Source organism: Triturus cristatus, chromosome 2_2, assembly GCF_964204655.1.
Source record: "Triturus cristatus chromosome 2_2, aTriCri1.1, whole genome shotgun sequence".
Taxonomy (NCBI): domain Eukaryota; kingdom Metazoa; phylum Chordata; class Amphibia; order Caudata; family Salamandridae; genus Triturus; species Triturus cristatus.
In genome coordinates this window covers 154734702-154748129 of record NC_140582.1, presented here as the reverse complement: position 1 = coordinate 154748129, position 13428 = coordinate 154734702, and the positions used below count along the sequence as shown (strand labels likewise).

The window sequence follows — 13428 nt, the reverse complement described above, 5'->3', positions numbered from 1 at the left end:
CTCTTTGTGCTCTATGAATTCTTTACAATTTACTCTGAACCACCAAGGACATACATCTGAAGCTGGATCTCTACCTTTAAGTAACTTGAAGGGACTGATCTCTGTAGTCAAATGTGGGGTAATGCGATATACCCATAGTTTTTCCCTGAGAACACTCAACCAATTACCCTTTTGTTTTAAGGATTCGAACACAACATTTTTAAGGACTCGGTTGAAATGCTCAACTTGACCATTTTCATGAGGTTCATATAGTGAGGTACAGATGTGTTGGATACCACAACTTTTAAGGACATTTTCCATTTCACATGAAGCAAGCTGTACCCCATTATCTGAAACGAGGGTGGAAGGACATCCTTCTCATGAGAAAACTTCTTTAAAGAAGTTTATAACTGCACTAGTGGTCGCCTTTGGTACAAACTTGACTTCGGGCCATTTAGAGTGGTAATCGATCATAACTAGTGCAAAGCGTGAATTTTCAGGTAACATGTAAAACGGACCTGAAATATCAAATGCAACCTTCTTCCACGGTTCTTTTGTCCATTTAACTGTTTTTAAAGGGCGAATGTGAATTTTTAACATTTTGTCATTGGAACAACACTCATTACATTTCCTAACAGTACGGTCAATCAACCTATCCATTCCTGGCCACCAAAAATAAGATCTTATCAGTCGTTTCATCGCAGGCATACCAGGATGTGTTTTGTGTGCTAATTTGAGGATTAATTCTTGAATACCCTGTGGGGGAATGCATTTACCCGCTTTAAAAGCAAAATCTCCCTTGCAAAACAATTCATCAGCTACTTGGAAAAATGGTAATAATTCTGACTGTACATAATCCTTCCTTGGCCAACCTTCCATAACAAACTTCCAGAGAAGAATCCATTTGTTATCCATTTCTTGGCTCCCCTTCCAAAGTTGTTCCGTGATTTCCTGGTACTGTGAAGGAATCACGTCAGAAATGCCTAAAACAAAATCTACTTCTTTGACAATGCTGACATTACAGTTACTATCATCACAAGGGAAACGTGACAAACAATCTGCAGTTACATTTTTCTTTCCTGGTAAGTATTCAACTGTGAAATTGTATTCTTGAAGTCTTGAAGTCAAACGAGCTATTCTAGCTGTGGAATTCCAACCACCACCCACTGACAAAATATGAACCAAAGGTTTGTGGTCCGTTCTGAGGACAAATGTGCTTCCCCACACATACATTCTATAATGTTCCACTGCCCAAACACAAGCAAGCAATTCCCTTTCAATTACGGCATACTTACGGTCTGTTTCACTAGGAGTTCTGGGCGAAAAAGCTACATTCCATTCTTTTCCCCCATCCCTTTGTGATAAAACACTACCAAGACCATATAGGCTGGCATCCACAGTAACAATACATTCCCTCTTCATTTTAAATGGTTTGAGTGAGGGGGCATTAATAATGTCATTTTTAATATCTAAGAAAGCTTTGTGTTGTTCGTCACTCCACTCAAATGTGACTTTTTGTCTTAATAATTTTCTTAGGGGTTCCATCTTGGTAGCAAAATTTTCAACAAATTTGCTGTAGTATTCACACATACCGGAGACAGAAAACAATTGTTCTTTGTTAGTCGGGGCAGGGGCATTTAAAATGGTATCCACATTGGATTTCTTAGGGACAAGACCATTTCCAGAAAGGGTATGCCCTAAGTATTCTACGGAGCGTCTGAACAACTTGCATTTGTGTGCCTTGAGGGTAAGCTCAGCCTGTTCTAGTCTCTTGCGAACTTCATTTAAGTGTGTCTCGTGTTCAGTTTCATTCTTTGAAAAGACCAAAATGTCATCCTGGAAACACTTTACGTAAGCATCAATATCGTTAAAGATCTGAAACATGACTGCTGATGCTAGACCAAAAGGCATCCTGGTGTATTGCAAAAGTCCTAACGGGTGATAAATGCTGTGTACTTTTTTGACTCCTCTGTGAGCTCAATTTGATGGTACGCAGATCTTAGGTCGAGTGTCGAAAAAATCTGAGCGCCATCAAACAATGAGACAAATTCATTGATGTTTGGAAGAGGATGACAATCTATTATAATGTTGGAGTTTAATGCTCTTAAGTTAACACACACACACACACAATTTTTGATCAGGCTTACGTACTAAAACTATGGGTGAAACCCATTCAGCAGATTCAATTGGTTCAATAATGTTATCTTTTAGAAGATCATGTAACATATCTTTCAATTCATCTGTGACATTGATGGGTACCCCTCTTAACTTTTGTTTGACTGGAATAGCATTATCTTTTAGTATAATCCTACGTGAAATTTTTTTTAACTTTACTAATTTGTCACAGAATACCTTGTTATACTTGTGTGTTATATGTGACATAATATTATTGTGTTCTGCAGCTTGGTTTACTGTTGTGACCGTTAGCATGTCTTGCTCATTGCATAGGGAAATCGGATCTTTGGAACGTGGGTTGAGAATAATACCTAGTTCCCACTGATCTAGCCAGCCTAGCACATTTACCCCTTTGGTTGCAATATTCAATTTGATATGAGAAGACCTTCCCCTAAATCCTAAAGGTACTCTAAAAAAACCTTCCATGTCAATTTTTGAGCCGTAAAAACTTTGAGGGTAGATGTCAGGTTGTCGAAAATCCTTAATATTACAGATTTTTTGTAATTTCTCATTAAAGTACTTCCTACTAATAATTGTCCACGGCGAACCCGAGTCCACCATGAGCTCCAGGTCGGTGCCTAAAACATCAAAAGAACATTTGGGAGACTTCATATGGTTTCCTTTCTCAGGACCCGCATGTGTAATGGACACAACGAAACCTCTGTCAGAATCTTGGCTGTCATTAACGCTTGTAACTTTATTGTATCAGAAGCACTGGACGCGTTGCGTGCCTGATTGTTGAAACGTCTATCCCTGCAGACATTGCTGAAATGTCCTATTCTGCCACAAACTTTACACTCTTTATTGATTGCTGGGCATCCTTGAAAAGAGGCAATATGTGATCTGCTCTCACATCTATAGCAAGCAAAGAAACTATTAGGGTGATCTTGCTTCCTTCCTGAAAAGGTACTGTAATTCTGTTTGGGTTTCCCTTGTATTACGTTGGGATTTTTTGTTTCTGCCTTTGATTTGACAACACATATTTCTACCTCCGAAGTGGACTTAATAGATTTTTGATTTACTACGTCCATCAATTTTTCTGAAAGCTCTGTGGATTTAGCTATAGCTATTGCTTCATCTAACTTTGGATCCCCCATGACCCATAGTTTTTCTTGTATCTTCTTGTTTTTAACATGAAAGATAATCTGATCCCGAATCATTTCGTCGGTGATGTTTCCGAAGTTACAGTGTAAGCTTAAGGATCTCAAAGCGGTAAGAAAATCATCAAAAGATTCATCATCCTTCTGTGCCCTGGTATAAAACTTAAATCTGTTCAGGGCAATGTTGGAAGTTGGTTTGAATCTTTTTTCTAACCTAGTCAAGGTTTCTACATACACATTCATATTATCTCCTTGTTCAGCTTGAGGGGAAATTTGAGGTAAAGTTCTGAATACTTCTTGACCCTCCGAGCCAAGGCAGTGAAGTAAAATGCTTTTTTTCCTTTTGACGCCCATACGTTCTCCATCTATAGCCTTCATGTAGTTAATAAACTCCTCTTTCCATCTTGGCCAAGGTATGGGCGGATCACCCTTGTTTTGAAGAAATTTGCCTGGTGTTTCAAATTGCATATTGTAAAAAATAAACACTTTCCCACAAACAATATTTTTGTATAATGCACCAATAAAGTTGATTGAAAGTACACAGAAGATAATGCACACTTCAGATCCTTGGAAAGAAGAGGCACAAAAAAAAAAAAATTATAGCATATAATAACTCACTTGTGATGGTTCTTCTGAAATGGTGTGATAAACAGTTGGCACTAATAGAGATTTAAAATCACAAATTCTGTGTAAAACTTTCTTAAGGTTGTAAAATCAAACGCTAGTACACTTAGTAAAATTAATTTGTAATCGCCGCTGCCGACTGCCTCAGAATTTCTCTTCTGTGTAGATGTGATCGTTGCTAGGTAACAACAAGTTGGCCGTCCGACGTACGCGTAGCGTTGGCGCGGTGATGTCAGCGCTGTCAGCTACGTATTCCAGACACAGAGATTGATTCTATGGATGAATGAGGCTGTGTGAAGAAGCAGCACGAACGCTGGAATGAGGCAAGAGTGGTGAGCACTAACCGTGGTTTTAAAAAATGCAAACTTACGACAATGGTGGCAGAAAACTTTCTTTTAAAGCAAATGTCCCCTAGTAGTGCCAAAGCGATCCAAATGTGTGTATGTCTTCTCCTTGTACTCCTTATAAATACTTATTTCAGTAGATCATTTTTTTTTTAAAAATGCGATATCGAAATAGTTAGATGCAGCCACGCAACTTCTCTCAAAACGAAACGGCAGCAAGAAGTGCAGGGTGATAGAAATTGTTGTCTTCTTGTATTCCTTATCAATCTTTAAACATGTAAAATCACCGGATCAATTGAGAACGAAGGCATCCAAGAAACACAAAAAATATATATATATTACGTGGGTTATACTCCGCTCCCATGCTGGAGAAAGGCAAGAGTTTCTTCTTAAGCCACTTGTCGCTAAATATGTTGAAGTTTATCCAATTATAAAGCTTGACATAGTAGTTTATTATCAGCACGGCATAATACATCCATCAAGGTGAGGGTCCAGGTGTAACTGACCCTTACAACAGAATTGTTAACCTTGGAGTCTCCAAATGGAACCTGGAACTTACATAACAATATACATGTCGCATGCCTTAAAGAGACAGCTTACTGGAAGTAATATTTGGTTTGAGAATACAACAAGTAGGCATTGGGCTGCTTGGTCCTGCTACCCTGAGAGTCAATGATTACAGGGGTGTACCCGGCGTTCAGTAAAACAGTCGGAATAAGCCCCGGGACCCTACTGATAAATGGATCTGAATCACAAGGTCCGAGGCAAGTCACCACAACTGTTGAAAATGTTCCCTCACATCTGAATCACTAAAATAAGGTATGCCATTTCTTAACGAAGTTAGCAGGTATATTAACAGGTTGTGCATTAAATATAAACCTTTCTGAAATAATTACCATCTTAATCGTATTAATATGCCCAACAAGCACAACAAGCAGATGTTCTAACTTCCTTTCTGTTGTATGCATTTTGTAAAAAGTGTGGTGCATTTAAGTTCAAGACAAAGATATAAATTTATTAAGAGTGTTATGCAGACCATGTAATTCAATGATCAATGGATTGAGTCCCTCTTGCAAGGTTTATCTGCATCTTTAATGACTTTATCTTACACCCTGAAATTCCACCATAATCAACAGCGATCTGCTCAATGGTATGAAGGGCCTGATCCAATTGAGGTGAAAAGATGGCTACATGATCATCAAGCCTTGCAATTGAAATAGAGGATCCAAAGCAGATCACAGGTGGCTGGTGAGATTATGTTGTTTAATGTATGGTTCTCTATGCAAGGCATACAATGGCAAGGATAGTGGGCACATCTGTCTTGTGCCTCATTTAATAGAGATGGAAAGAGAGCAGGTAAATGAGTACTGAGTTGGCATCCATCTTCTAACTTTATCTTGGTGGGCAGGAAATCATAAATGTGATGACATTCGATAGATAATAATACATCTTCTACTGATCTGTTCCCAAACTTCCCTGATAAAAATGGTGCCCGTCACGTGTAGAAGCTCTATTGCACAGGACATGAAAGACCCCTAAACACATCATGGAAATGTCAAGGGACCCGCATCACAAAAGTAATCTGAGACAAAATCCTAACTTTACTACTACTAAATCCCTTTTGTGAATACCGAAAGTCGTAAAGTTAGGATTTTGTCTCAGATTACTTTAGTGAATCTGGCCCAAGATTTTTTATTTGAATAACATTTATTCTGTGGGTGAAGCTGGCCACGGCACTTAGACCTGCAGTTGGCTGGCACTCAGGGTAAGCTACCAACCCCAGACATTTTTGAAAACTAGATTCATGGAGGGGTAGAGGGTGGGTGGCTTGCACTGCTACTTTTTCTTATCAAAAATACCCTGCAAACGTCAAACTTTGCCAAAACTCACAGAATTTCCTTACATTTATGTGAAGGAAAATTATTAAATCTATGGGAACCGAGAAAAGTCCACACCGCATCAGTTCCAAACTCCTGATAAAAATAATTCCCTACTTTTAGAAGTATGCCTATCACCGGTGACAGGAATGCCCCATAACAAAACATAGAAACATTCAGAATTTTCCTCTGAATATCAAGCATTCGGAGGACATTGATGGCTGAAGTATTATTGCCCAAGGTCAGTTCAGCTCTGAGAGAAGTCTACCAATTCAGACATTTCTGTAAACTTGACACCCAGGAAAATCCATTGTGGTGCGATTTATACATATTGATATCCATTGTGGCATGATTTGTGTGGATCATACTACTCTTTCTTACCCAGAATGCCCTGAAAATGTCAAACTTTGTCTATATTTATATGATTCCTCCACATTTCTCAAAAAAAAAGTTCCAGAATATGCAGGAAATGTCAAACGTTGTACCCCCCACTGTTTCCACACTTCTCATAAAAACGGCAACCATCTTGTGTAGTTGAGCATACAATCCACAAAATGAATGGCTACAAAATGCAATGTAGAAACATCAAGATTTTTATTTAAAATTTTAATCATTCTGGGGAGCAGGCTAACAGTGGTGTTTGAGCCCCAGTTCAGTTGGCTCCCATAAAAACCTAGCAACCCTAGACATATTAGAAAAATATAAATTTGGGGCAGTTCAAGGTGGAGTGACCAGAATACCTTTCTAAAGTAATACCTATGCTTAGACCCACGCAGATTTCACACGGGGTCAATGAGGACTGTCTGTAGGATTTGGGTCCTGTTAGGCCGTCTACAATGGAACCCTACCAACTCTGGGGTTTTCTTGTAGAGAACCAGGGTAACCCAGGATGGTGTGGCTTGCAGCTATCCAAGTAGGTTTCCCATGCAAAGAATGTCCTGCAATTTTCATAGCTATGCCTGAAACAAATTCGAAATCTTTGCACTGCCTATGGGTGTGGTAACAATACAATGGGCCCAGGATTGGCAGGAATGTCATCATGTCTAGAGTGGAATCCTCCCCATCCTTTTCCTTTTTAAGATGTATTCCATACTGATGTGTAATAGGCTTTCTGATCTACTGGTGGGTGATTGGAGGTAAAGCTCCCCATCTGCCATCCAGGGTGCAAAAAGACTGCCTTGGGCTCAGGGTTAGGGGAGGTGATCTAATGCCTGAACAAAGCAGGTCTCAACAAATCCTTTTTTCTAAAAGTCTTTTTCTGAAGTCTCATTGGGCTTTTGCTCCCCGAGTGGCCAGATTGTGGTAAATCTACCAAATCTGCCCCCACGGGGCAGGGAGATTACTTTGGACCCAGGGGTGGGGGAGGTTGCCCAATGACAAGATAGGTCATAACCACCATTCCAGCACAAAACCTATGCTTTAATACTTTTCCCACTTTGTATGTGTGCTTCACAGTACAGCACACATGCACAGTTCCAAAAGCGTAGAGAAACTAAAATATTTCTCTTCTGTTACGCCTTCCTAAAATAGACGTGAGTGTTTGGTGCAAATCTGAGTCTATATTTATTAGTAGATAGGGATTTGTGTCCCAACACATGGGTCGGTGCATGAAAATGCCCCTGTACCGCCAATGGAAACCCTTGACTGAAAGTAGTGCAAAGCAACACTTAGTGCTACCTTGCGTTACGTTGGCCAACAGTGGAACGTGAATTCTGATTCGCATTGGAAAGTAAATATGATTATTATGCTTTGCACTGGGCTTCAGTGATGAAAGTAATGCAAACCCGGTGATAGGTGTTAGTAAATCAGGGCCAGTGTCCTTGACTGTTATACCAAAAAACGGCATAAACTTTACACTCTGATTCACATCAGGTCCACATGCATGTCACTTCTGTAGTTGCCCTTTACAGTCAGTTGAACTAATGTATTCTTTATAAAGCCCTTCATGTAGATTGCAATCACTCCCACTCCTTGTTCTTGTCCAAGCCTACCGAGTTGTCTTTCTTGATTCCCATCACGTTCTCATATTGCTGTTCTCTATATCAGCCTCATACACTTGCAGAACATTAGCAACCCTGAAAAATAGTAGCCAATTTTAACCACAAAACTTATTCTTCAGTGAAGTCATCAACAACACCCCTGCATCTTTTATCTCTATTCTTGTATCTTCCACTAGCACATGCACTTCCATAATTTCATCATTCTTCTATGAGTTCCTCATCATTTTGAATCTCACTGAGTGTAGCCCTGGGTTCCGCCTGTATTCCCTCTTGGCGTTACTTATACTAGGAGCATAAGCAACTTGTGGGTGATGGGGTGATTACCAGGTACTATGATGTGTACAATGAGGCAGTGGTGCAGCAAACGAGCCATTGACCATAATGCAAGCAAGAAAAATGCACCCCCATGCCCTGGTTTAGTAGGAAAAATCAGCTATATTTGGAGTTTAGCAGACACCCCTACCACGCACACACACAAGCCTCTGTACTCCAGTGCCACTGCACCTGCTGCACTATTGATAGCTATTCACCCTGCATTAAGGGAGCCCTCAGAAATGAGACATCAGGAATCCTTCATCGGAATCCCTCAGTAATTCCTTATTTTTCCCTGGTGCTCCACCCAGACCTTTCGCCTCCTTCTGGCATATCCTTGGCTTTCATAAGTCAAATAATTCAGGTGAAGAGCAAGAGTCCCTGCTTGACTCCTAATTCAGATGGTGTTGATACCTCCTGTTACTGGACCACCAGAACTACAGAGGCATCCATAAGGGCTGCAATATACAATGTTGTCCCATGACTCTCTAGCAATGTAATCTAGCTGCTACCGCTTCAGCCAATTGTATCAACAGTTCTTCCAGCAATATTTATGACCAAAGTAATCAAACATGGTGCATTGTTTTCTGTTGTGTGCAAGGAAAAAGAAAAACATACCTCTGCAATGATGGGCAGCATGTGCAATAGGTTGCTGAGCTTCAGATGATGAGTTCATTTGAGATCCTATAATGCCATCTGGTTTCATCGCCTGTTCTGCTACTATTGACAATGGATGTTCTTTCAAGAACACCTGTTTCTTTGGTGAGTTTTCTGGTGTCTCAAAGCACTCACTGTTTTCTAACCCAAATGATTCTCCAGAATCATAGCCCAAGAGACCGTCACCTAAATTGCTGACATTATCCTCTGTCGGTGTCTCGGACAGGGTGATGTCACTTAAACTGCTGCCATCCGCGGCGGGGAGCTCGGAGATGGGCAGTAACACTTTTCCTTGGAAGGAAGTGAGGGCTTTGGTGTTATCTCTTCGGGGTGACTGGTCTTCGCAGCTCTGGTTCTCAGGTGTACTATGGCGTGGGGACGTGCTCTTTGATTGTTCTGTTGATTTCTTAAAGTGAGCAGCAGGGTTGAGAAAGACTTGATAAGTAGACACATTGTGTCCAAAGTCTTGGGTTTGCATAGTGTTGGTTCCACTGTTTGGCAGGACGTCAGTTTCTGAAATGGAATCATCAATGAAAAGCAAACTTTCAGATGGAGTCTGGGGGGCAGTAGTGTGGTCAGTGGATGGAAGAGGGGATGGCAGTGAACCTGTGGCACACTCTGTTGTCTCGGCAGAACAAGGCAACAAGCATTTTCCTCCAGCTGGCTCGCTTTCCGCGTGTTCTGGGATATCTGGAGAAGATTTGGGTGGCTGTGCTGATGGAACTGACTGGCTTTGTGTCATGGTCTTGGAAAACTTAGGGTGGGAAGAGAATGACCTAAGCAGCAGCTTCTTAGACGAACGCTTCACGGAGCGCTGACTCTGCTCTTCTGCATAACCAGAGTCATCACCATCCTTCCCAGAGCTTATGCAATTGGTAAATACGTTCCTATTGGAAGAGTGCTCTTTCCGTGTTTCAAAGTCCTCTGTCGCGGACCTGGTGATCTTCCTGCTGCATGAGCTGGAGAAGCCAATGGAATGCTTGCTTTTGGTTTTAACGTTCTGATCGGAATTCTTGCTTTGCCCAAGGATATTAGTAGAATGAACCCCATTGGGAATACTGTTCGGTGAAGGTATATCTTCTTTTCGCTCACTTTCCTTTTTATGATGGAAACCGATGGATGGGGTGCGGAAAATGCTCCTGCGCTTCCCTGCGCTGTCTGAACTGGAGTTGGTGCTAGAAGGAGATGAACTGTGGATCCCACTGGCACCACCAGTCAATGGGGAAGTTGGGAGTTGATCCTGCTTTCTACTAATACTTCTTCGGAATATTGGCAGCCTTGACACAAGAGTCGAGCGTCTCGATCCTGTGTCCCCCATCAGGACTGAAGGTAGGAGTCTTTTGGGATCCCAAGCCAACTGTCTGCAAGGAAAGAAGAAAGGTGTTATGAATTTGGATAATGGGATATTTGCTAAATATAATAATGTACATAAAAGTATTTCACAAAGCTGACACTATTTTATCAATGAGTTCACGTTTGAATATAAATTATAAAATTCACTGTCCAAAATGACGAGGAGTAGATAAGACCCCAAGGGGCATATGTACAAGGGAAGTGGTGGAGTGAGTCGTTAGCCATTTTGGCTTAACGCCTCACTCCGCCACTTCAGAAACGCAGGCCTGCACCATTTTTACATGAATATGGTGAAGCCCTGCATTTCCCCCTGTGCTGGCGCTACACTTTACAGCCTAGAACCAAAGCAGGCACCCTTGCACCATAGCACAAGGGTGTCTGCGTGCAGGGGAAGATTGTTTATGTGCAGGACGGTGCCCCTTCCTGCACATAAGCAATCGTTAAATGCCACTTTGTAACTTATATTGCAGCACACACAGAAGTTGCAAAACGGCATTTTTAAAAAATAATTGTTTATGTGCAGGTAGGGCAACTTTACTGTACATAAATATTAAATGGCCTTTTGCTGTTTTCATGTGTGCTGCACAACGCAGCACACATGAAAACAGCAAAAAATAGGAAAATTAAGTATTTCTCCTGGTTGCGCCAGGGTAAGAACAGGTATTCTCTAGTCTTAATTCTGGTGCTGACTCCTATTCACGCCTCCCTTGTAAATAGGAGGCGGTGTCAGAATCAATGGGTGTTGCGGTGGAACGCCCACTGCTACACCCACTGCCCCCCCTTTCACTCTAAGCATAGCGTGAAAGGGGGCCTTATTTGGCTTGACGCTGCCTTGTAAATAAGGCGAGGTCCCTATCGCCATCACAACATCACTAAAAGTGACGTTGTGATGGTGATAGGGGCTTGTACATATGCCCGCAAGGCCCTAACCATGAGTTAAGCAGAACAGGGTGAGCTGTTTGCCACATGTGGGAAGCACAATTACCAAGGATGAGGAATTGTACACGTGGTAAACACCTCCTATCCAGGGTTTTTAAGTTGCAATGAGACACAACAAGCAGAATCGGTATTTAACACAATAAATTAGGCAGTTTGCGGGGTTTTGTTATGACATTGTCTGTTGATCAGTTTCAGCAGATCGACCCACTGCAATCTATCATATCAGGGTTAAACTGTGAGGGGTGACAATTATCGCACAACTCGTAATTTTGAAACCTGTGCAAACAAGTGTTTTCAATGGGATAGAAATTTGGCTTGCACTTATAATAAGTTTCAATACCTCAATATATGAAAAGGAAAACAGAACAGAAGAAGATTATATTATACTGCCTTTATTACAGTTGGATTAAAATATACAAATATTTTTTTGAAAACATTATTTCACTAACAATTAGATGAAGGTATCCTACAATCAAGCTTAGTTTTTGGTTTGTCCAAAATAGATCCACAATGTTTAGATCCTGGGTACTTTGCATACTATTTCACAATCCTTGAATCTACCATTGCATGTTTGTTTATTTGGAATTGTTATCATATTATCGTTAGTAGAGAGCTGTAGCAATTGTTTTAACAGCTGAGTCATTGCCAACACACAAGGGCTCATTAATATCATGGAGAATAAGAAAATTGCACAGAGGGCAATGTCCACAGCATTTATGAATATTTATTTTATTTTATTTATTGGTAGGTTTTGCATAGTTAGCATTATCGCTCCAAACTACTTCAACATTTTTTCAAGCTATGGACCTCATTTTGGGCCATATGTAGGTAGCATCACATTTACCGACTCATAAATACCGAATTTTACCAATTCGGTATTTATGAATCGGTAAATGTGATGTAGGTAATAATTCGGTAAATTTTACAGAATCGGAAAAATTCGGTAATTATGAATCGGTATTTACCGATTCGGTAATGAGGCATACCTTCCCATTGATTCCTATGGGCCTGGAGGCCCATAGGAATCAATGGGAAGCCATTCACCATTACCGATTCGGTAAATACCGATTTCGGTAATGGGGGGAGCATATTCAAGGGTGGCAGGGTGTCACATTGACACCCTGTTGCACCCCTCCCTGAATCTTGCATGTGTGCACATGTGGCGCACATACATGCCCTAAGGGCATGTATGTCTGCCACATGGCACTCTTAAATCTGCAAAATATTACTTTTTGCAAGGTATCCGTTATTTATCACCAACCTGTATTTGGTGGTAAATAACGAATTCTTAATACTAATGTTCACTCTTTGGAGTGCTCCCTACATATGATTTCAGGATTCGGTATTTACCGATTCGGAATTTTACCGATTCGGTAATTTACCGAATCCTGAAATATGCCTCCTACATCTCAAATAGCTAAATACCGGTCGGTAACGGGATATTTACCGAATTTTGGCCGTTACCGACCGGTATTTAGCTACCTACATGAGGCCCTTAGACTTCAGAAGAGGCCCGCCGCCCACCAGGGGAGTGTTAGTAATAACGTTTGCTGAGCTGATGGGCTACCGCCTACCATATTTAGAGATTTCTGCTGCAACAGGCAGCTGCGGTCCGTTCAGGGAACAGCAGTGGGGCGGTGGGTCCGCGTGAGGGTGGATTGCGATGGAAAATGCAGAGGGAAAATTAATTATTTATTTAATTTTCCCTCTGCATCGTCCTTTGAAATGCCCCCCCCCCCCCCACGCCGCCCCACCACCCCTCCGCCTTTACCTGCACAGACTGCGGCTGGCAACAGGGGCTTCTCTAAAGGCACTAAACTTTTGCTGAGCATCCACTGTGATTCAAGCAGCAGCTCTGCAAACTACTTTTTTAACAACAAATAATGGCCCTTGGAGTTTTCTTCCAGGGTGTAGAGGACATTTTTTCATTTTTCTTTTTGGGACCACCAGTCTCTCCCAGGTGGTCCAGAATAGGGAAAGGTACACCAGGTATTCTACTCTAAATAAGACAAATAGGCTGAGGCCCCAAGTCTAAAGTTTCCTCCAGTGGAAACACAACAGTCCACCT

General features: G+C 41.3%; 1 protein-coding gene across 3 annotated transcripts in view; it reads right to left on the bottom strand.

Annotated features, from left to right (window-relative positions):
- The window catches only part of CCSER1 (coiled-coil serine rich protein 1), a 2282720-nt gene that overhangs the window by 1921273 nt on the left and 348019 nt on the right, over positions 1 to 13428 (bottom strand). For all 3 annotated transcript variants that reach the window (XM_085641140.1, XM_085641142.1, XM_085641141.1), the window contains exon 2: positions 9030 to 10429. In XM_085641140.1, coding sequence (XP_085497266.1) covers positions 9030 to 10386 — 1357 coding nt within the window. In that variant the 5' untranslated portion in view covers positions 10387 to 10429. The remainder of the gene's footprint in view (positions 1 to 9029; positions 10430 to 13428) is intronic.